Genomic DNA, 22,837 nt, shown 5'->3' on the forward strand with positions numbered 1-22,837 from the left:
TGTGACTACATACATGTGTACATTGCGATGTTGATGCTCAAATCAGAAAAGGTGACCGGATGAATTACCAGTAAAGGGTTAAAATGATCTTTATAGGTAGTTGTCATATTATTTTCTTATGACTGAAGTGAACTTAACTTGTAAGATCAAATTCCAAATCTAAATATGACGAACATTGATTGTAGTCATTTGTGTTTCAAAGCACACTCAGACTTACACTCTGCTCAGCGGTGTTGCATGCCTTATCGTCTTTCCACTGCGTCTATCTTGCCCTGACATTTTCCCTTGATACATCAGAAACACCCCTGAACAATGAACAACCATACTGATTTCCAAGCCGACAAGTGACAAGTGTGGCCATTTTATCGACGGTTTTACCAATATGTGGAGAACTTACTGAGTCTTTTTCATGTTAAACATTCACTTGGCTTGTTATTTCACCTTGAAATGCGTTCTCTCCATTTAAAAAGACCAAGCACATCATTCCTTCTATTGGCCATTTTTTTCACAGCCTTGTACCTGTAATAGTACTTTAAAGCATAGTTTTATTGGTCATGATTAAACTCTCAACTCAGACTCTAAAACGTGGGAAAATAAATTCAGATGGTCTTTACTCAACAGCAGCAGAGCGCCAGCCTTGATGTTTCGCCCTTCTGAAGGACCACTCATTCTCTAACTAAGAGAAGGAGGAACAGAGCCTTCTATGGCAGTCCCTGACCTCTATACACAAGATGCAGTAGAGGTTTTTTAGTGTGGTTAAAGCACACACACAGGCTCACAAAGGCCTCAGCCAAAGCTCTCTGGGATCTTGGAGGATGTATCATGGCGCATCAGATGTGAACAACTTAAGCAATGTGAGGAAAATGCTGGTAAACAGATCAATGAAGGGCCGAGCAGTAGACCGGCCACAGCTGTCTCCCAGCGTGCAGCGCACAGATGTGTTAACATGATCAAATGAGGTAGAGGAGAAAAAAAAATAAAAAAACAAGACCTCTGGAGTAGGTTTAACATCCTGGATTCCCCCCGGATTTATACTGGGCTGCAGACCACATACTTCTGACAACATTATGACATGTTAAGAACGTCATTACATAATATTGAGCATGGTTTAGGCTGGAGTCCCAGCCATTTGTTGCGCACACATTGGCATTTTGTTGAATACAGGGTTTATTCCAGTTATGTTGTGGGGATTTGTAGTAGTTTCAGTGCTGATGCTTGCGTGACCATGCCTTAAAGGATGATTCCTCTTTATCACGATTTGCCAATGACTTGGGTGAGTACCCTTTTTTTATACTGATAGGATTGGTATAGGACTTCAACTAACTCAATTATTTTCATGATTGATTAATGTGCTCATTTTTCCCACGGTGACAGCTTCAAATTGCTGTGTTTATCCCATGAACAGTCCAAAACCCAAAGATATTCAATTTAATGTGATATAAAAGAAAGAAGCAGCAGATCCTCACAACTGAGAAGAGGAATGTTTGCCTTGTTTGTTTGAAAAATGACCTTTCATCCTTTTTAAGGATCTGTTAACCTGCCTAAGATAATTATTATTTTGAATTGTAGTGTCTAAATTCATTTTTTTCAGGGTTTGGCATCTTTTTTTCCTACAGGAAACATTGATATATTACAATTTGTTCCAACGTTTTGGCATGAAAGTTGCTAAATTCTGTGAATATTGGTGCAAAATATCAGCATCAATGTCTGTGAGGTACATCGTGAGGTTGGCTCTAACACTTTTGAGCACAGTGCACACTTATCTTTGCCATCTGATCACCCGGTCAAATGACCACTATCTCCGTCTTTAGAGTGGTTGTTAAATGAGACATGAGAGAGAGAGAGAGAGACACGAGTGGTTTGTTTTGGGAGCGTCAGCACTGATTCTCCACGTGGCTCAGGGAGCTGGAAACCCTGATAGTAGTCCAGCTGTACTTTTGCGGCTCTCTCCCCGCTGAGCCGGGGGGGCGGGGGGGGGGGCCTGAGCTGTCAGGCTCCTTAATGGAAAAGCGGGTACACAAGCTGGTGTAGAAATATTCTCACTGCCGGCAAAATATCGACCAAAATTGGTGAGGAAAAAAAGGTTGATTGTTTTATGGCCCCGGTCATCGCTGGGAGATTTTATCTAAATGAGAAATAGATTTTACCTTTAGTGTTGCTGCTCTGTAGTTTGTTAGCATACTAGTCATTTTTCATGTGGATTGGAGGATGTTAGAGGGTGATTCAGGCCTCAGTGGCACTCTGTAGGGATGACACAGGAGGCTCTGTCTAACTGCATAAGCAGCTCATTAGGAAAGAGCTATAGCATATTTCTGTACAGTGAAAGAAGTGGCTCCAGCTTGCTTTTTTGTTGTTGTTTGCCATAATTGGACAAATACACCTGTCTGAAATGGATTGAAAACCAGCAACAAGGTGGTGTCTGCTTCGCCAGTCATCTTTAGGCTGAGCAGTGTGTTGTGCAGACTCCTAATCTTGGCATGATGTCAGGTGGTGGGGGGGGGGGGTGTATGTGGTCCGTCCTCGCAGACTGGGGTTAAAAGTGCACTAGAGGTCATAGGAGAGTGCCTACTGAGGCCTGTTACCTCTTTCCCCCACGGTGCGGTTGGTAATGACCCTGGGGAGTGTAGTAACACCCCCCCCCCCCCCCCCCCCCTCTCTCTCTCTCTTTCCCTCCACACCCACAACATAACACACATGCATACTCTCCTGAACCTGGGGGAGCTCAGGAGAGTGTGGCCTGGGGGAGGCTACAAGGAAAACCTGGAGCGGAATATGTTATCTTGGATAATGCTGGTTGACCGCCCTGACAGCCTGTTGATCCCCCTCAAACACACACACACACACCCCTCCAACACCTACAGTCTCCCCCAACACACACACACACATATATATTTTCACACACACACCAGTCTCCTGCTGAGCCACCCCCTACCCGACGACCTCTCTCTCATTGCAGCACTGTCATTCATAGAGTGCCAAAGCCTGCTGCTTTATTAAAGCCCAGGAAGAGCAAGGCCTGGCCCAGGTTCAAACAGCAGTGCAGCTGGGACCTGTTACATTTTCGGCAGACTGCCCTCTCCGTCTCGCTGGCTATAAATAGCCCCGGTGGTTGTCTCCTTTAACCAAGGAAAGGAGGTTTTTGGGGGAGGAAAAAAAACACACACACACAGATTAATAACCGTGGGAAGCAATGAAAGCTTTGTGTCTGCTGCCCGAGGTCAGCAGGCCAGGAGGTGTTGCTACTTCAAAGCCCCCATTGTGGCTCGTACTTTCAGACGCCGCTGCGGTGGGTTTGATGGGAACACACGGGGGCTGCCAGCGGTGTGATGAGTTGATGGCATCAGATTGCGCCAACAGGCAGATACCCACACAGCCCTGGTGTGCATGTAGTTTGTTCTTCTGTTTTTAGATTTTCAGGGCACAGCCAGTACATTGTAGTTCAATGGGATTCCATTTTTTAATTGTATTTATTTTTTGTTACACTGGAGGAGTGTTGTGTTTTGGGGGATTCCACCAAGCTCATCTCTTATGTACACACTCACAGCATTAGACACTTTATGACCTTGGCTCCAGCTGTTGACAGGCGAGGCTACCTCATTACAACCCCCCCCCCCCCCCCCCTTCTTCCTCTGCTCTCCGTTTCCCCTCCCCGGCTCTCCAGCCAGAAAGGCCGTCTGGCCCAGTAACATTTGCCTGCCCGGGCCATGTGGATCTCCCCGAGTCCAAGCCGGCCAAGGTCAGCCCCCCCCCCACCACACCACCTCGGCCTCCCATCCTGACGTGGCTCCAGCTGATGGGGTGGGCCCGGCTCCAGCCACCGCAGACACTTCCACTTCCTTAAGCTTATTTTCATAGAAACCCTCCCCAACGTCTCCGCCGTAACAGTATCCACCCACTGGCACAATGATCTCCTGGGCAGGGAAACGCTCCTGGCGGATATAGTGGGCTCATTCATTCATTCATGGCCAATTTTTCCCTTTCTAGTAGGAAAGTAAATCCACTACTGTTTTTTTTCCCTCCCCCTTCTGCTTTTTGTTCTATATTTGCTTGATTATACTGTGACTGGTTTATGAGATGATGCTTGCACGACACATTGCAATGGTAGAGTTATCATTTGTGTTCATAGCTGAGTAATGCTTTTTCAAGAGAACCCACTAAAAAGGTCCCAAAAATAACCGGCTATATTTGAACTGGACTACATTTTCTCATCTTTTCCTGTCATTGGTTTCTGAACAATATCCCATCAGTTGCATCATTATGGAGCTTGTTATAGCCTGTTAGGGTGTGTTAGTCAAACAAGGTACAGTACACGCACCGTGGCCATCCATCCCAAAACCCCAAGTGAATGACAGACAATTATCCTAATTCCATACAGTTTGGTTGCCAGTCCGCCCATCCACTCTTCCAGTTCACTGAAACATTGCGAACTCTCTCTGTCCTCCAGCCTCCAAGCCCAATGGACCAGGTAGGGAAGATGCGTGGCCAGCCATATGGAGGACCCAACCCCTACTCCCAGCAGCAGCAAGGGCCTCCCCCCACAGGGCCCGGACCCCAGCAGGGAGGTTCTTACCCAGGGCAGGGCTACGGACCTCCGGGCCCTCAGAGGTATCCTATGGCTATGCAGAGCCGAACACCTGGCGCTATGGGCAGCATGCAGTATGGACAGCAGGTCAGTAATTATTCATTTAGATGACTTTCCCCTGCATCTTCATAAAAAAATAAAAAAAAAAACTTGCACCACCTCTCTTTGAAGTTATATTTCTATGCAGTGGAACACCTCAAATCAGATCTTCAACCCAGTGATTTCAATTGAACTTTCTCCAGTCTTTGAAACCCCTGGATAAATGAGAGCAAGTTCAAAGTCCAGCCTGGCACTGGAGACATGCTGGCCCAGGGTTAAAACATTGTGTCATGTTCAAAAAGTCAAAGTCAAACCTTTCTGAACAATCATCCACACGAGTGTTGAAATCACCAAATATTAAGTCACTGTCTCATGTGATGAGGACGTGAGCAGGATTTGTCCTGCCCACTTCAATGAGGAATATTGTCCAATATTGACAGAGTAGCACTCTTTTTAAAATAAGTTCCTGCTGGGTGAGCTGAGAAAATTATGGGCAGAGGCTTGCATCACCGGTCATAACCCATATCTCTGTTAGTAAAAAATCAACCAGGTGAAACCAATAAGTTATTAAAAATAAAAGACCTCCTGCCCTAAGAGAGGATGGTTTGAAGTCCGGATCACAAGTCAAAATATTTTTTTACATTCCTGCTAGTTAGTTATCTGGTCTGTGACTTACTGTTACAGGAGTGATGGAAATGGTAGCATACAGTAGATAAAGTGATTTTATGTAGTGGACGTCAGGTCTGGGGAAGTTTGCAGAAGTTCAAAGCCAGTTACTTGCCAGTCATGATGCAGATATGTCTGGGTGTCATCAGTCCAGTCTGAAAAGGTAGGGTCGATACTTTTTAAAGAGGTGAAACTGAGGCACATTATCCTTTTTAGCTAGAGGTGGAGCTGATGGATGAAGCTGTACCTAAGGCAGTAGCTGACATTTTGGGAAATGCACTAATTCCTTTCTTGCCAAGAGTCGGGTGGAAAAAAAAAAAAGATTCCCACCCCCATTGATCGTAGGTGATCCGATCAACCAAAGGTTACTGGAGAGCCCAACAAAACTCAAATTTAGTCCAAAAGTGGCTGAAGAAAAAAAGCTCAAACTCGAAAGAGAGCAATCCATTATGTTTTCACTGTAAGGTTTATTTTCATGCCCGAAAAGCATAAGTTGGGGAAAATTCAAGTTGTGTGTACAGTGGGGAGCACTCTCTGACAGCGTTGTCCAATTGAAAACAGCAAACATCCAGTTTGCCGCAGCTACTTACTCATAGCTAGAAAAGCCCCTTCTTGAACTCTCTCAGCCAGGCGCTCCGTCTTAACAGAGAAATGCATGCAGGGAATCCCGTAGAGTGAAGCCTTTTCTTCCACGTCCGCTGTCTGTGGTCTTGTGCCCATTGTGCGGTGTGATTATCTCATACTGGCCTGCCTGGTGTCTGACCATGGACTCGATAAGTGCCCTGCAGAGAAGAAAACGGCTTCCCTCGCTTTGTCAGACAGATACAATACAGCCACTTCACGTTGTTTTAAATGTGTGGCAATTCTTTACTATCTCTTATTTTCTTTTGAATTCTTGAGTAGCTGAAAACCCTCCCAAAACAACACGTGGCTTTTTTTTTCTCTCTCTCTCTCTCTCTCTCTCTTCTTTTTGTTATTACTGTGTTCCCTCACAAGGTCAGGGTTTTCTCCTTCCTTGCTCCTTGAGGGTAATGAAACGAAAACGCTGTATTGAAAGGCTTTCCGTGCGTAGGATCGGGTAGAATATGAAAAGCCTCATATTGAAGTTCAAGGAGATGAAGTCAAAACTCAATTTTTATTTTCACGGCTGTAATTTTAAGCGATACACGGCTGAATTCCTACACTTAGATGGTTTTTCTTATGCGCTTTGACTGATCAGTTTATAGCGAGGAACACACTCCTCTCTCTCTCTGGCAGACAGATGGAGAACAGTTGTCTTTCCCTTTTAATCTGTGAGTAAGATGAAGAGATGCTCTGATTGCTCCGCTGAGAATGAACGGTAAAAAAAAAAAAATCAAAGAGGTGACTGTGGATATTGGGTTATTTTTATATATTTTTTCCAGCTTTAGAAAGGATCCTGTCAGTGCGCACACTGTGTTCAGGTAGTGACTGATATTCCACAGAGGGGCTCAGGATAGTAAACCTGTAGTAAAATCTTAGTTTAGCTGAAGAAAGCTGTATATGTTCACAGGCAATTCAACCGTGCTGGGTTGTATTTACTCACATATCTCTTTTTAAGGTGAACTATTGTCGATCCTGACCAGTCTTTCTGTTTTCATGTCTAGATGTCAGCCTATGGACAACAGGGGCCGGGCGGCTACAGCCAGCAGAGCCAGGGCTACTATGGTCAGCACGGCCCTGGCCCTCACCCTGGCCAGCAGCAGCCTCCGTATCCTGGCCAACCCCAGGGCACCTCTGGAACTCCTTACCCCCAGCAGGGCCATCCTTCGCAGCCTCCTGGCCAACACGGTCAGCCAGGACCCCCCTACCAACAATCTCAAGGTCCCCACGTCCCTGCTCCTGGTCAGCCTCCCTACAGCCAGCCCCCACAGTCTCAGCCAGGACAGCCACCCTACGTCCCTCCCCAGCAGCAGCAGCAGCAGCAGCCGCCGCCTCCACAACAGCAGGGACCAGGTCCCCAAAGTCAGCAGGGCCCTCAGGGCCAGCCCGGCTACCCACAAACCCCCGGACCAGGGCAGCCACCGCAGCAGCAAACCCCGCAGCAGCAGCAAGGGCCCCCACCACCACAACAACAACAACAACAACAACAACAACAACAACAACAACAGCAGCAGCAGCAGCAGCAGCAGCAACAACAACAGCAACAACCAGGAGGTCCATCTCCTCAAGCCCAGCAACCTCCAAGTCACGGCCAGCAGGGTCAACCATCACCTTACTCCCAGACACCCCCCCTGCAACAGCAGCAGCAGCAGCAACAACAACAACAACAACAACAACAACAACAGCAACAGCAGCAGCAACAGTCACCATATCAGAGGTTCCCGCCTCCTCCACAGGTAACAACACACAACTCTAATAGCACACCGTCGCTATAATGTGATGTGCCGTGTCTGGCTCATTTGTGTGTATGACTGTTAGCTTTATGCTTTGTGCTGTATAGAGGCACTCTTACAGTGTTAATGCACTGTCTGCAGCCGCTTCACAGTGAACGCCTTCCAGTCCCTCCTTGCTTCATGCCCTTCTGGTCCAGAAATGGGGTGAATATCTGGAAAGCTTTAACTGTGAAGCAGCTACAGGAGGTTTTGATTAGACCTTTGACTTAAGCCATCAAGGGCTAACTTGTTGCTTAATTAAAGTTTAATTCATTGCTTAATTAAAGAGGTTCCTGTCTGTCCAATGAAAAGTTAGAACCGTAGGATTCAGAATCACACAACACAACAGCTCCTACATTACATGGGAGCGAGGCTTTGCTGTTCAATTCAATTCAATGTTGGTGGAAAAACACAAAGTCTAAATGAAGGTGAAGCTAAAAATGAGCTGCTCATGCAAAGGGCTGTAAAATAAGCGGTGACTTTTCCCGTGCCCTGTCTCTGCTGAGGCGACACAGTCATGCCCATGCAGTTAAGTATTCAAATCACAGTTGCTCATGAAGCGGCACACTACATTTATGGAGCCCAGTGGAGATGTGGTTGTTATTTGTGTGTATGTGTCAGCGGCTGAGTTGCTGCACATCGCAAAGAGCTTGTTTTTTACACGTGTGAAACCCATTGTATTATCTCTTTCTTGTCCCCCTAATCAGGAACTGTCCCAGGATTCCTTTAGCTCCCAGTCCAGCGCTCCTCCTTCCAACCAGCCCATGGCTTCCAACAAGAGCAGTCAAGAAGACAGCATGCAGGCCCGGCCATCCAGTCTGCCGGTGAGCCGTCCATCTCTTTAACTTACTGACTTGCTGGGTTTCATCCACTGGCCTTCACGTGCACCAAGCCCCTCCATTGTGTGCCTAGTTGATATATGTTTTATAACCCAATGCCAAAATCCCACTAAAGCGGACACATTTTTTATTTTTAGACCCATTTATTTGTCAAAATTTGGACAAGCAGCATGCGATAGACCTACTATTTGACTGGAACAGATTGTAGACCAGATCTCATTCAGATGTCTTCTTGATCTGCACCCAGGTTCAATAAAACTGTTAATTTTGCCCTGTATGTGGGCAAACCTCTCATGGATTAGAACTAAACTGCCAGTGTGAAAGCAGCCATGCAGTGGCAGTCATTAGTGACTCACTCCCATACAAATCCACATTCAACTACAGTGAAGGACCACTAAAAACACAGTTGATAAGGGTGGGAATCTTTGAGAATCTCGTGATTCGATTCCGATTCTTGGGGTCACGATTGGATTCAGAATCGATTGTCGATTCAAATCAGTTCTGAATTGAATGAATATAAAGGTGGGCACTATTTTTAGGATCTGACTCCACTGAAATGTGATTTGACAAACAACTGGCATTTAAGCGAAATGGTCTCGATGAAGAAACCGTACCAGTAAAAGTTTTTAGTGTGACCAAAGCACTCGGAGTGAGGAAAATACATAGACATCTGGGAGAAACATTGGACTTTTGGGCCCACTGTGCAATCAATTGTCTACCAAACACTTGAATTCACCAACACCGATCTTTTTAGAGCAACGTGGTGGACATTTTATGCTTTTTCAGAGCTATAACTACTGTGGGTATTGCATGCTTTAGCAGAGTACGGTCAATATTCAGTACTTTGGACTGCTGACTCTGGGGGATTCCCAGGTTTGTGTACTGCCTTCTGTTGACATGCCTGCTAAATTACTGACATGTTAGGAGATACTGAAGTCTGGCCAAAATTCTAACATAACTGTCCTCAGTTGGGATATAGCAATGTTTTTGACCCACTATCCGGATAAAGACAGTCATGACCGAGGCGGAGGTAACGAGTAAAAATCTGAATTTAGACCCCTTCTCTGCTGCCTCTAACTTCAACATACACACAGAAACACGACAACAAGCTGATGTCAAGAGTGAGCAAAGCAGTGCAGGTTTCTACTGACTTGTTAGGAAAAAAAATTCTGAGAGGGCAAAAAAACATTTCTGCCAGGAAAAGGATTGTTGAAAGTGAAGCAAATCTGGCGTCTGATAGCCCTCTGGCTAAGATAAAGGTGAGAGAACCCCCTTCCCTCCCCACCCCACCCCCCATCTTCCCTGTTAAAGAGGTGTCTCGCTGTAACACGTTGCAGTTTCCATGGCAGTGTTTATAGGTCAGACTGCGGAGCTAACCTCATTCTGGGCCTCAGGGATGGATAGTGAGAAATGAGATCATTAATGAGAGAGAATGAAAGTGAGAGAGCGGAGTCGGCGGGGGGGGGGGGGGGGGGGGGGTAGTGCAAGCAAATAACTTCAAATAGTGTGAGTGATTGGTTGGAGTGGGAGATACTGAGAGGGAGGGAGGGATGAGAGGCAGCGCTGTCTATGCCAGTAGGGGATGCCCTCAGGATGTGTTTCCCTCCTCTTTTATTTATTTCTCTTATTTATTTATTTATACATCTCTCTGTGGGCTCAGCCATTGGCCGAGCAGGCCAGGCCAGGGCTATTTTTATTTATTTCCCTCTGACTTCTTGGGGATTCCCTGTCAGTGCTCTGTGATTGGCTGTGAGAGCCATTAATCTGGCTAAGGTAGAGATGAACCGATCCCCTTTTCCCTCCTTTTCCTCTTCTTCCCTCCGCACCCCTGTGGCGTGCACATGGCACTGTGTGCAGGTTAGACCACGCTGGCTGAGAGTATAACCCCGACAGCCTGTGTCAAAGCAGCTGAATGGACTCCTACAGGTGTTATGAGTAGATATGCACCGGTGGTATCTGTTGTACCTGGAAATTAAGCTATTTTTGATAGCTTGCACATTTTTAACATCTGAATTAGGGAAGCTGTGTCTGACAATTTCTGGAACTCTCTGGAGCTGCCCATGGCGGACTGTCATGACAGGCCTTTCACTCGCCTTCCAGTAGCAGTCAGAGAACACGTCGTATGAACCAGTTCTTTTTCCAGCACAACCAGATATTAACCTTATATGCACACAGGGAATCTGGAAAGGTCTCAGAATTGAATTGAGCTTCATAAGTAACTTCATGTAGACAGCATGTAGACAGCAGCTTCACTGAGCCGTCCCTAGAAATAGACTCGACGAGGCGGTGTAGTGCCTTACGTCATGCCGGTGTGTTCCATGATGGATGTCAGAAACGCTCCCGAAATGCTTTAAAAAAATGTGGCTGATTTGGAAGTCTTGTTTACTTGTTCTTAAGTATAAATCAATCTATCAAAATTTTGATCATTTTAGACTATTTTACTAGGCAAAGTTCTTGTACGATTTATTTATTTTGTTTTTACAACAAAATTAAACACTAATGTATTTGAGAGGTATCACAGATTTTTTTCAAATGTCAAAAAAGGATTTTATAATATTTATGTTTTAGTCAAAGTGAGGTATAAAAAAAGTGTCACATTGGCAGTGGTATTGAAACATTTCAGATGATAGCCAGCCCTGATTAGCCCTGACAAGCGCGTCACACAAACAAATTGTCTAGCTGATAGGTTATCATGTGTCCTATATTACTTTATTTTTCATTCATCGGTGGATTGATGCACACAATAGATGCAGTTATTCCTGTGATTGGTTCCGAATAGGAGATCAGTACTCATATGTATTTGTGCACATCTACTCTAAATCAGCTAACTTGCATCATGTTAAGCAAATGAGTGTGTTTTCCAAATTAAACTACACCTGACAGAATGTGAGGTAGAGATTACAGATATACAAGTTTAATTTCATGGGGGAAAAAAAATGTTTATTTTGTGTGAAACTCCAGTGATTTGCAAAGATGCTTTTGTTTTAATCCGCCTCAGAACGTGTTTGAGTCCCGATCCAACAGCGGCGGAGGGGTAAGCGCCATTTAGCTACTTTAGTAGCTTTCGCACAGAGCCAGCCAGACATCACCTCATCCAGAGCACAGATGGGTCTGTTTGAGCCAGGTGCTAAAAACCCAGCGTCTGTTAGGCCGCCGTTGAGGTGGGAATAAAGGAGTACAGGAGGCTCAGCGCCTGCTGGAAGGCGCAGGTAGGAAAAGCAACAGTCAGCTTGAGAACAGGGCTGTGGGTAAGAGGTGGAGGAGGAGGGAGGGGGGAGGGGGGGGGGAAACACAGGCAGCCATAGTGGAACTAGCTGAGCAGGTTGAGCTGGTTGCTGGCTCCAGGACACACGGTTTAACTGTTGAGTATTTAGCACACTGTCGGTTCCCCCGAACTGTTGTCTTCATGGAAATCTCTTTACAGTGTAGTCATGTAGCTGATGTGAATCTAAAACAACTTACAGTGAGTACAGCACAATAAGCCATACAGCTATCAGTCTTTCTACTACTAATATTCCTGTGACGTAATAACAGTAATGTCATTTCTAGAGCTAAGAGGAGGGAGAGAAAGAAGTATGTTCTTGTACTTTTCTCTATTAAATGTGTCACATTATTGACTTAGTCTGCAATGAATAACCATAGTTGCTGATTAAATGGGCACTCCACCAGTTTTACACATGAATGATAAGGTATAATAGGTATAATATCTTCTGTGACTCTGGGTGTAGCTTTTGAAATGTTTAAAAAAAAAAAACCTAAAAAAAAAACCCTGATGATGTCATAGTGATGTCATCAGGGTAACCTCAGTTTGGGCCTGAGACTTTAAATCTTTAGTAGAAAGCCTGCATTATAAACTGGAGTTGGAGTTTAAAAGATGTGGGCATTTAGGAGGCATGAAAGGGCTAAGAAAACATGCTATACAGTTGCTATACGTTATGGAAGTGCAATACTAAATCGCTGGAGTAACCCTTTTAATGAGTCAAGTAGCTATTCACATTCAACTCTGCTCAGCTTTTTGGGCCACTATCTGTCATGTTTTGAAGAAATATGCTTATTCTTAATATCCCTCATGGGATAAAAGCTCCTTGTACAAAAGCCCACCTCCACCGTGGTGGCTCCAGGAGAAGTAAAGCAGGCCAGAGTCTTTGCTTTCATACTCCCAGGAAGTGACACTTCCTCTCCATGTCAACCCATGGGAATAGGAATAACTACCAGACCGCCACCAACATCCCTCCCTTCTTTTTTTTTTTTTAAGAAAAAAAAATCTCCTCCTTGTCCTCTCCCAAGTCTTTTGTACACCCTTTCTCCACTGTGGGGCTAATCCCACTCAGAGCCGCCCACTGGTTGTGATGCTCCTCTTTTCTGATGCGTCTGAATGTGCTCCAGACTTGAGAGGAAGGTCACATGTTGGTCACACACTCGCGCTTGAGTTTTTTTTCTGTCCTCCATCCTCCTGTTCTCTCTTGCCTTTCCAAATAAGAGGCTTCATGTGGAGTGGTTTTATGTTGAAGGAAGGGCCAAGGGTTTATGGAGTTAGTGTGCTTTATTTGTGTCAGGGATGTATATTTGCCGATTAACAGTGGTGTAACTCTGCATTTAGTCCTACTTGAAACTCACAACTGAAGTATAATATGTGGTAGATAAGAGGTTGTCTGTTGCTTTTCTATCAGTTGACTTTGTTTTCTTTATGGTGGTCTTGCTTTGACTACTGGATTCTGCCTATAAGGACCCCACCCTTGCATGAATTTCAGTCTTATCCAGTGCATTTGCAAAGCTCAGGGACCACCCACATCACAACAATCCCCCCCCCCCCTTAATGACCTTTAATGTTATGTGCCAAGCCTCCTGATCTGGAACTGAGGGATCTTCCAGTCTCGTTGCTGATCAACTCTGAGTCCCCCCCCCCCTGCAATCCCCATTCCCTGCTCAGCCCAGCCCAGCTCTGCTTTCCTCCTGCAGCTAAGCTTGTTTTTGCGACATAGCTCTGGAGCAATCAGCCTGACAAGGCCGGCCCACTTTTTTCCTCTCCTACCCAGCCCAACCCCCTCCGTGCCTTTCTCAATATTACACTCTGTGTTTTGCTGCATTTCTCTCCTTTCTGTTTTTATATAAATATATATATATTTCACTCTCTCTGCCTCTCTCCCGTTCCTCTTTCTGTCTAAATTCTCGTTTTCTCTCTCCCTCGCCTGCACCCTCCTCCTCCTCCTCTTGCCTTCCTCATTCTCTCTCTTCTCTCAGTAAATCAGCTTTCATAACGCTGTGCAGCGCAGCCTTGTTTTGCGAGGCTCTGACGCTGACAGTATTCAGAGTCCGGGGCCAGTTTCCTGTTGCTATTCTGGGGCCCTTGCTTCCTGTGTGGACATGTCTTATTCAGATTCCAGGGTGCCTCTCACTCGCTCTCACCCCCCCCTCCCTCCCTCTCCCAGCTTGTCTGTTTCTCTCCCTTTCTCCTCACCCCTTTCTTTCTTCTATGTGATTTTTAATTAATGTACTTGAGAAAATTCAATCTGCTGACAAAGTGTGTTGTTTTGCATTTGCTTCAGCGAATTGTTTCCCAGCCTGCTAAAACCCAAGCCCTGTTTTGCTCTTGTGAGCTTGCACACACACACACACACACACACACACACACACACACACAGAGCACTCTCCCTTTTGCTCTCTCCGCTCACTCACACACACTCTCCCATGCCCCTCCCCTCTGCCTCCATTTCTGCTGGGCTGAGCTAGTTTTGCAGCACAAAGACTGTGGCTGACTGCAGCACTGTCTGTGCTCTGCTTTCTCCTGCTCTCGCTGGAACAAGCTGCTGAGCCGGGATGGATGAAACCAGCCTCACAATGAAATTAACTCTCACTCTATGAAATAACCTCTATATTATTTTTTCCCCCCTCTCCCCAGTTAATTCACTGGTGGTGTCAGTTGCTTTGGTAGCGCCCTCTAGATACACTGTGTGTGTGTGTGTGTGTGTGTGTGTGTGTGTGTGTGTGTGTGTGTGTGTGTGTGTGTGTGTGTGTGTGTGACAGTAGAAGGGGAGGGGCGTTGCTGCTCTGGAGAGTAGGCAGACTGGCTGTAGGGGTCTGGAGCCTCCCCATCCACCCAAACCCCCCCACCACCTCACCCCAAGGCCCCTCCAGCCCCCTCGCCCTCCGTATCTCAGCACCCCTCACCTCGGGCTGGGCAGCTGCCTGCCTCACATGGGCATCTGTGCGCTGCCCTGGGACTCCCTGCAACTATTGTGATCTCTACAAAAGGCCCCCCACGCACACACCATCTCCCCATTATTCACAGCAATCAGACCCCCCCCCCTCCACCACCACCACCACCACCTCCCTTCATCTACTCTGTGTTAGCTACACACAGACTGCTGCAGTTTTTGTGTGCCTTGCACACCCCCTTTTTTGTTACCCCCACAGAGAAGCTCAATTAGGCAAATGTGAAGCGTTTAAAAAAGAACTCCCTACGTATTGATCAAGATTCATAGTTGGCCTTTCCTTTCTTTTTTGACTGCAAGCCCGTATCACACAGGAATGTGAAAGCAGAACAGTATTGATCAGTCAAATGAATTGTGTTTTTAATGCCTTAGCAGTACAAGACTATTATGTCTATTATTATTATGCTGGTTCATTCATTGTACTTTTTTTTTTGTCCATGTTATTATCCTTCCCACGTGGCTGCTGGTGATAAAGTAGCAGTGTAATGGTGATCTCTGGGGAGCTGGAGGTAGCTCTTCTGTGGAGGTCGTAGACATTGTGTCTGTGGCACTGATACCCCAGACAAGATATCTAACCCCAGCAGGGTGCTCCCAGGCTCTGAGGATAGTGTCACCCTACTGGTGTGTTCACTGTCGATGCTTGTTGTTTGCCCACATCTTGGAGAAATGAAATAACCTAACTCAAGACATGTTAATTTAGTCCACTGAGTCGTTTTTGAGCCATCTGCTGAACGGCCCGTGTCTGTGTCACCGTGTGGATTGGGTAAGAGTTGCATGGCGCACCTATAGGGTGCTCTAACTGTGTGCAGAGAGTTTCTCGTCAGCCTGTGCTGTGCTGTATGTGCAACCCTGTAATGGCTGCTGCTGCTGCTGTTTGAGGCAGGGGCCTGCCTTGCTTCTCCTCCTTTCTCCAGTTCTTCCCTCATAGTGGGATGGGAGTGCCCCCTTATGGTTGAGCTCAGCCCTGCAAACCTCGAGCCGGGGCTGGAGCTGCCTCTCTCCAACCATTCGGTGGACTTCCCAGAAGCTCCTCGTGGCTCGGCGCGGCCCCTGGGTGCAGGTGGGACCCTCTGGGCAGGGGGCTGAGGCGTCTGCAACACCCACCTGTCCGTCCCCTTGTTCAACACCTGAACATGTCCTGCTGTCATCCCATGGTACTGCAGCACAGAGTCATTACAGGTGGTTTCCAAGGCTAGAAGCATAGATTTTGTTGTGTCTGAGCGCCTGCAGTCTATCTTGTCATCTGTGTGCTGTGATTGTGAGCTGGAGATAATATGCTCCTGGGCTCAGTTAAGTCGTGTCAGCACGTTCAGAGTCTGAGCCAGGAGAAAGAGAACAGAAACCCCTTTAGGAAATGTGCGGAGAAAATTTCACTTGATCTTACGCTTAAAAGAGGAGAGATGATTTTTCCCATGACCCCGCTCGGATATCAAAAGCCCACTTTGCCCTGAATGAGTGGAAAATGCGCAGCGCTGGAGTGTTCTGACTGACGAGGTCGTCGGCATATAAACATAAACATCAGGGAAAGACGGCAAAGAAGACCAAGGTTTCGCTGTTTTGTGGTTGTCCACTCCGTGTGTGTGTGTGTGTGTGTGTGTCTCCATGGCCTCCTCAGCGGTAAAGGTCCGGAGGCTGAGTGTGTAATTAAAGCAGCATTGGTGGTGGAGCGGGGTGGGGGTGGTGGTGCGTCTGCGTTTCCTGTAACAATGACGAGCTGCTTCTTTTGTAGTAGCTGACTGCGCTGTGACCCTGCCAGGCATGAGGGAGGCCGTCGAGAGAGAGACAGACAGGGGGGGGGGGCTGTGTCGGCCCTAATGTGGCAACCGCGTGGATCACAGTAACCATGGCAGCCCTTGAGATGTAGCCATTTCCACCCCCCTTCCTCTATCTCCCCAACCTCCCTCCCTTTCTTACTTTTTACTCTCTCTTCCTCAGCTATCACCTCACCACAGAGGATGTGTGAGCTTGTGTTGCAAGCAAGTCTGGAATGAGTGTGTGTGAACACATATATTGTGTTCAGCATCTGGAGGCCTGAGAACAAGGAAGCCTGCCAACCAAGCGGTTGGTGAAACCCTGAGGTCTGAGAATGACAGAGAAGAGTGGGTCAGAGAGAGTGTGTGACTGAGGGATGAACTCTGCCCCCCCACCCCCCCACAGACACACACACACCTCCTCTCCCTCCTTACCACCAGATCTAGTTACACTACTGGCCAGGGTGACACAATCCAGATACGTTTCATTATCTCAGGGCCGCTACGCTGCCCCTCTTCTCCCACTTTCTGTTTCTCACAGCCTACGAAAAAAAGAAAGGGAAAAAAAAGAAATCGGCTGGCTTGGCAGACTAATGGCTCTGGTCGGGCTTGATTGATTCAGTGAAGTAATCTGCAAATGGAATACATTAGGATGGCGGAGAGGAGAGCAGAGCAGATGACTCAGAGACAGCACATCACACTCAGAAGAGCAGTGGAGAATATGGGAATAATGGGAATAGTAAAAGACTTTCTGCCATTTTCCACATTCACGAACAATAATTGCATTAGTAGGAATTTAAAAAAAGTATTTTATTGAATTTTCAACACTGCACTTTGTATAAATCTGTCTTTTTGCCACTCTTCAGCCCTCAAACATTGTGAACACTGTTCTGCAGTTCTCAGCTCTGAAGTTCCATGTTAGGCAGTGCTGGGAAAAAACACAAAATGGCTGCCATAGAAAGGAGCTTGGAGCTCCCCAGAAAGAGCTGCAGCCCTCTCTTTCTCTCCACAACACCGCTCACATACTGTCCCCTCTTCCTGCATGTTGAAAAGCACCGTGTTCTTGTATATTCTCATGTTTAATTGTCATATATGAGGCTGCTGTAACCTTCCTCGGAGCTCATAACCCCCCCCCAAACCCCCCACCCCACGTTCAAACTTCACCACCCCACTCGCCCTCAACTCCTCCTCATGCCTCATCCATGTCCTCTTCATCATTTGCCTTTCTAATAATGAGTGTGTTGAATAGCAGAGCCACAGCAGCATCAGTATCACCAACCTCCCCTCCCCCCTCATCCTCCTCCTCCTCCTCCTCCTTCTTCCTCTCCTCTCGCTGTCCGGCTTGTGCAGTCAGCAGAACAGGCTGGTGCTGTGCAGTATTGAGCTGGGAAAAATCAATGACTGCAGAGTGGGAGTAGGTAGGAGCTTGTGTGTGTGTGTGTGTGTGTGTGTGTGTGTGTGTGTGTGTGCGTGTGCGTGTGCGTGTGTGTGTACAATGCTTCTGCCTATCCAGGCTGAGGGACCAGAGCTGTCAGTTGTCAGATATTTACAGAATGTTAAAGAGCTCTATGCTGCATACATGCTGGTATGGCAGGTGTATATGTGAATGTTTATGTAGATTTGTAATTTTTATTTTTTTTAGATGAGACTTTGTTGCTTTAATGTTGAATCGTACAACTGTCTAAAACCCGAAACCTACTTTTTCATATACCATACTTTGAGGAATGTGGACATGATTTTTCTACAAAACCTCCTTTTTCCATTTAACAACACAAGCCAGACTTCACAGTAAATCCACTTGTTTTTAGTTAATTGTATGAGCAGTTACTTTGTTATACTATCAATTGATTCTGGCCCCAGTCTGTAGTGTTCACACCAGAAGAAAATCCCCAAAAATTGTCATTTTGACACCAATCTGGACTGCTGCCATTCAACAAATATCAAATGAATAAAAACAAATGCATGCACAATGCACTTCACGTTACTTGAAGGCTAAATTGTTGTCACAGGTCAAAGGCACTCGTCCTTCTCAAGTGGATAAATATTTAAAATAGGGACTTTAAGAAGTTACCCCACTGTTGTAGACGTTGTGTTGATTTAAACTGAGGCAGATATATAAAATAGAAATCTATATAGTCTACAATTTGCAAAAGTATGATTTAAATCAGAAACTGTTTAGTCAAAGAATAAGCAAACAGGATTACAAATGTGAGGAAGTATTCAATGCCAGTTTTCAGACGTGTTTGATACTTAACAGTTGACCTTAGTGCCAAAAACGTACAGAGGTTCAGTACCCAGCCATAGTATACACTATATTAGGTAATATAGTGTATACTATATATATACTATATATACTATATTACCTATAGTAATATAGTATACACTATATTAGGTGAAAGAGCCTTTCACTCCTCTGATTTTTCTCATTTCTGCTAGATTTTTACTCGGCTGATCCTCATTCTGCTTAAACGCCCCCAAGCCTCACTGGAGTACCCCAAATCCTACTTTTAAAGGCTGTTGTTTTTTAACAGGGAGGATTCTGTCTTGGTCGTACTTTCTTGGTCCCTCTTTCTGTCTTGTGTGTCTTGTGCAGCCGTCCACAGTGACCTCCTGCTGAGATGTGACTCCCGGGCGTAACTCCAGGAACTGACCCCTGACCTTTTTTGCCCTGTGGTCTGGGTTAGGGAGAAGTTGGCGTGGGAGGGTTTTTTTTTTTTCGTGGGTGGGACGGATCTCTGACGGTTTCTGTGCGGCAGTTGCCAAGGTGGTCATGTTGGCGGCTGGCCCAGGGCCTTCAGACCGAGCCCTCTTGTCAGATGACCGGTCTTGTGATGTCTCGGTGGAGGTTGGGTGGTGCCGGTCGCGAAGAGGGGGGCATGTAGGTCAGCTGACGAAAGCTGGCTGCTGGAAAAAAGGGTCCCGCCATGGTTGTGTAAGCAAGGAATGTCACGCTGTTTGATCTCCGCTCTCTACTCCGGAGCATTAAGATCGCACTGCTCCATGCCGCTCACACAGCGTGGCTCTGCCTTGTTCTGACCTGTTTCTCCGTTTGTGAACATTAATTGGGTATCAGCCAATGAAACCTCTTAGAGAGGGGTTCTCATACATAAAGCCCTCCCGCTGCGTTTCGCATGGTCTTGTAGCTGCCACATCTCCTGTGCGGGTCAGAAAGGCCTGGGTTTGTGCAGTCACCGAAGTGAGGAAAAGAGAGGAAGCGATGGGAGGGAGGGCAGAGGGAACAGGGTGGGGGTGGATTGGAGAGGGGGAGGGTGGATTCTGAATCAGCGTTCTCCTCCTGTCACTCCCTCTGGGGTTCCTCCATCAGGTCACGTCCCAAAAATAGCAACGGGCGCTGTTTCAAGTGCAAAACCGCCGGCTTCGGGGCTGCAGCCAGCCTGCGAGTGTGAGATTTCTATGGGAATAGTTGGCCACCTTCCAATGAGTGCTTTTTTTCCCTCCTCCTCCTCCCTCCCATTTTTTTTTTCCTCCTCCGATGTGACTGGCAGATGAGCTTGCATTTCTGAGCGAGCACATGGGCTCCACGTGAGTGGCCAGTGTGTAAACATTCACCTTCCCACAAACATAATCATCGCCGGCTGCCTTCCTACCTTCTTGCCTGCCTGGCTGTCTTTGTGTCACAGCCAGCGAGGCTCAATAACAACACCACATGGCACCAGAGCCTGTGCCCAGCACCAATTATTTCAACTGTCTCCCGAGATGACTTGCTTCAAATACAGCCCCCCACACCCCCCCCCCCCCCCCCCCCCCCACACACACACACACACACACTTCTCCTTGCCAAGATGGATCATTATCAGCATTATAGGAGTGATGTTGAGTATTTTTAAAAAGGTGGGAACAGAAGTCATTGTACCTGAATGTGTGTTTGCAGCATAATAGAGCTGGCCGTCTACTATGAGAGAATAGAACAGACACACCCCTGTGAAGGCAAAGATTGCTGAAACATCAGTGGCCCTTTGGATTTCCACTCACTTGATTTGACTTCACTCGACTTGACATGACTCCTCATTCAAGTATGTGTAGGAAAAAGACCTGAATATCATTTACATTCTTTTCCATCACAATCAAGCAGAGGACTGATTTGTTTGACTAATGGTTTTTGTCTTAGAAACATTTTTTCTTATAAACCAGTCCCACCTAACCCATCTCATTACAAACTGTTGAAACGGTGCATAAAATAGATAGTTAATTAGTTGCTATGACTTAATTTGAAGTGAATTAATTAGATGTTGACAAAACATAAGTCATAAAAAAATGGAAAGTCTTTGGCTTCATATGTCTTGGTTTCACCCAAAGAAGAAAAAGAAATAAGAAATACTACAATTTGTTTCACAAATGCAGTTTTTTGCTATTGATCATGCAGTTTATCAGTCAAAATACATTTATTTAGCTTTGTTTCACCTTTAAGATGTTTTTGAAAATACAGAAAATCTTATCAAATAATGTCACTTCCTTGTTGATGCATCATTAGTTCTAATCCACTAATAGAAACCCAAAATGTGTGAGAAGGAGAGACTAACCATTAACCCATGTTGCTCCTCCTTGTTCCAGGATCTGTCGGGCTCCATCGACGACCTGCCCACCGGTACAGAGGGGGCCCTGAGCCCGGGCGTCAGCACCTCAGGGGTGTCCAGCAGTCAGGGGGAGCAGAGCAATCCCGCCCAGTCGCCCTTCTCTCCGCACACTTCGCCCCACCTGCCAGGCATACGTGGGCCCTCGCCATCACCTGTGGGTTCCCCCGCCAGTGTCACCCCCTCCCGCACCGGCCCTCTGTCCCCTGCTGCTGTGCCAGGTAAAGACAGAATACTAATACATTTATCGGTGTTTTGAAATATCTCAAGTTTGAAATATTGGTCGAGTTTTTGCTCATGTTGTACACATTAAAGCATTATTGGAGTGTGCAAAATGACAAAAACTAAAAATACTTGACCAGGAAAAATAATTAGAATAGACTTTTCATATATGGAGTTGGATGCTGTGTGAAACCTCCAGGAAACAAACAGGAGACAAATTTAGAGTTTTAATTCAGCACTTGCTCACTCACAAATACAACAGCTCACATTTGTAATTCATGAAGTGACTTGCCAGATGGGAACATTTTCTCCTAACATGATGCTAGTAAAGCATCCAGACGCCAGAGGAACAGAAGTTACGATGCCACCAACAGCAAGTCATTGTGGAGCGCAGTTTAATAGGCAGCCAACGGGACACTGTCATAGTCTGTCTTTGTTTTCTATGTTTTTGTGTGGATTCGACTGCTTTGGTCATTTGATGGTGACAATTTAAAAGTTGAAGGGCAAGCAAAAGGCTGAAGGTACAATCCGATTTCCTTTTCAAGCTCCTGAGGCCTTGTGTTGTCCTTCAGGTAATCAGATGCCTCCCCGGCCGCCCAGCGTCCAGTCGGACAGCATCATGCACTCTTCCATGAACCAGTCAGCCATGGGCCAGGACAGGGGTGAGTGTTGACACATGCTTCAAGCTGGTTTTTGAGAAAAAAGCACATAACCCCTCCTCAGCTCAGTGACCAAGAGTGCAATAATGTGAGCCAAGTCCTCAGCAGCTTTCAGGTGTGATTGTTTGCATGCATTCTTTCCTCCTGTAAACACTCCCTCAGGCTGTATCTTTAAATAAGAATGTGCTCGTAGTCTACTTGCCAGGTCAAATGAGGGTAACCGTAGACAGACGCACTGTACTGCTGTGTGTTTGTGAGGAAGCGAAGAGCTAGGTTCTTCGCACAGGGCCATAATGTGTTATGTAAAGGTGCGTTTCAGCACATGCAGAGATATTTTAAGTGAGTTGTTTATTACAGATGAAGAATCGTTTGTTTAATGATGTTCCCTCCCAATCCTCTCCAGTGTACATGCGTAACCCTCAGATGCCTCCTTACGGGTCCCCTGGACAACCTGGCTCCGCCTTATCTCCCCGCCAGTCTTCGGGAGGCCAGATGCATAGCGGGATGGGACCCTATCCCCAGAACAACTCCATGGGGAACTACGGGCCTCAGGGGGGACAGTATGGTCCACAAGGTGAGGCCTCAGGGCAGGATCGTAGGTGGTGTTGCTTTAAAAGGCCCTTTACGCTGGTTAACAATATAGTAGAGGAGAGTACAGTGTTTAGTGGCACGCTATGCTCTGTCATATCATGCGGGGGGGGGTTTAATCCTAAAATTATTATGAATGAGTTTACAGTTGTCGTCCAGCGACCATCACAGTTTCGTAGATAACCCAGATTTTTAGAAAAGGCTTTGAAGTTTCTTCTCACTTCATATATTTATGAAATTATATCACTTCACTTTGAAGTCTCAGATGGTTTCTGTGGGCTTTGAAGAAGTTCT

General features: G+C 46.3%; 1 protein-coding gene across 1 annotated transcript in view; it reads left to right on the forward strand.

The window, feature by feature from the left end:
- The window catches only part of arid1ab (AT-rich interactive domain 1Ab), a 46,606-nt gene that overhangs the window by 14,683 nt on the left and 9,086 nt on the right, over positions 1-22,837 (forward strand). The window contains exons 2-7 of the mRNA XM_070921217.1: positions 4,445-4,669; positions 6,913-7,644; positions 8,388-8,504; positions 21,055-21,295; positions 21,869-21,958; positions 22,359-22,529. Coding sequence (XP_070777318.1) covers positions 4,445-4,669; positions 6,913-7,644; positions 8,388-8,504; positions 21,055-21,295; positions 21,869-21,958; positions 22,359-22,529 — 1,576 coding nt within the window. The remainder of the gene's footprint in view (positions 1-4,444; positions 4,670-6,912; positions 7,645-8,387; positions 8,505-21,054; positions 21,296-21,868; positions 21,959-22,358; positions 22,530-22,837) is intronic.

The sequence above is a fragment of the Enoplosus armatus genome, chromosome 16 (genome assembly GCF_043641665.1).
Source record: "Enoplosus armatus isolate fEnoArm2 chromosome 16, fEnoArm2.hap1, whole genome shotgun sequence".
Classification (NCBI taxonomy): Eukaryota; Metazoa; Chordata; class Actinopteri; order Centrarchiformes; family Enoplosidae; genus Enoplosus; species Enoplosus armatus.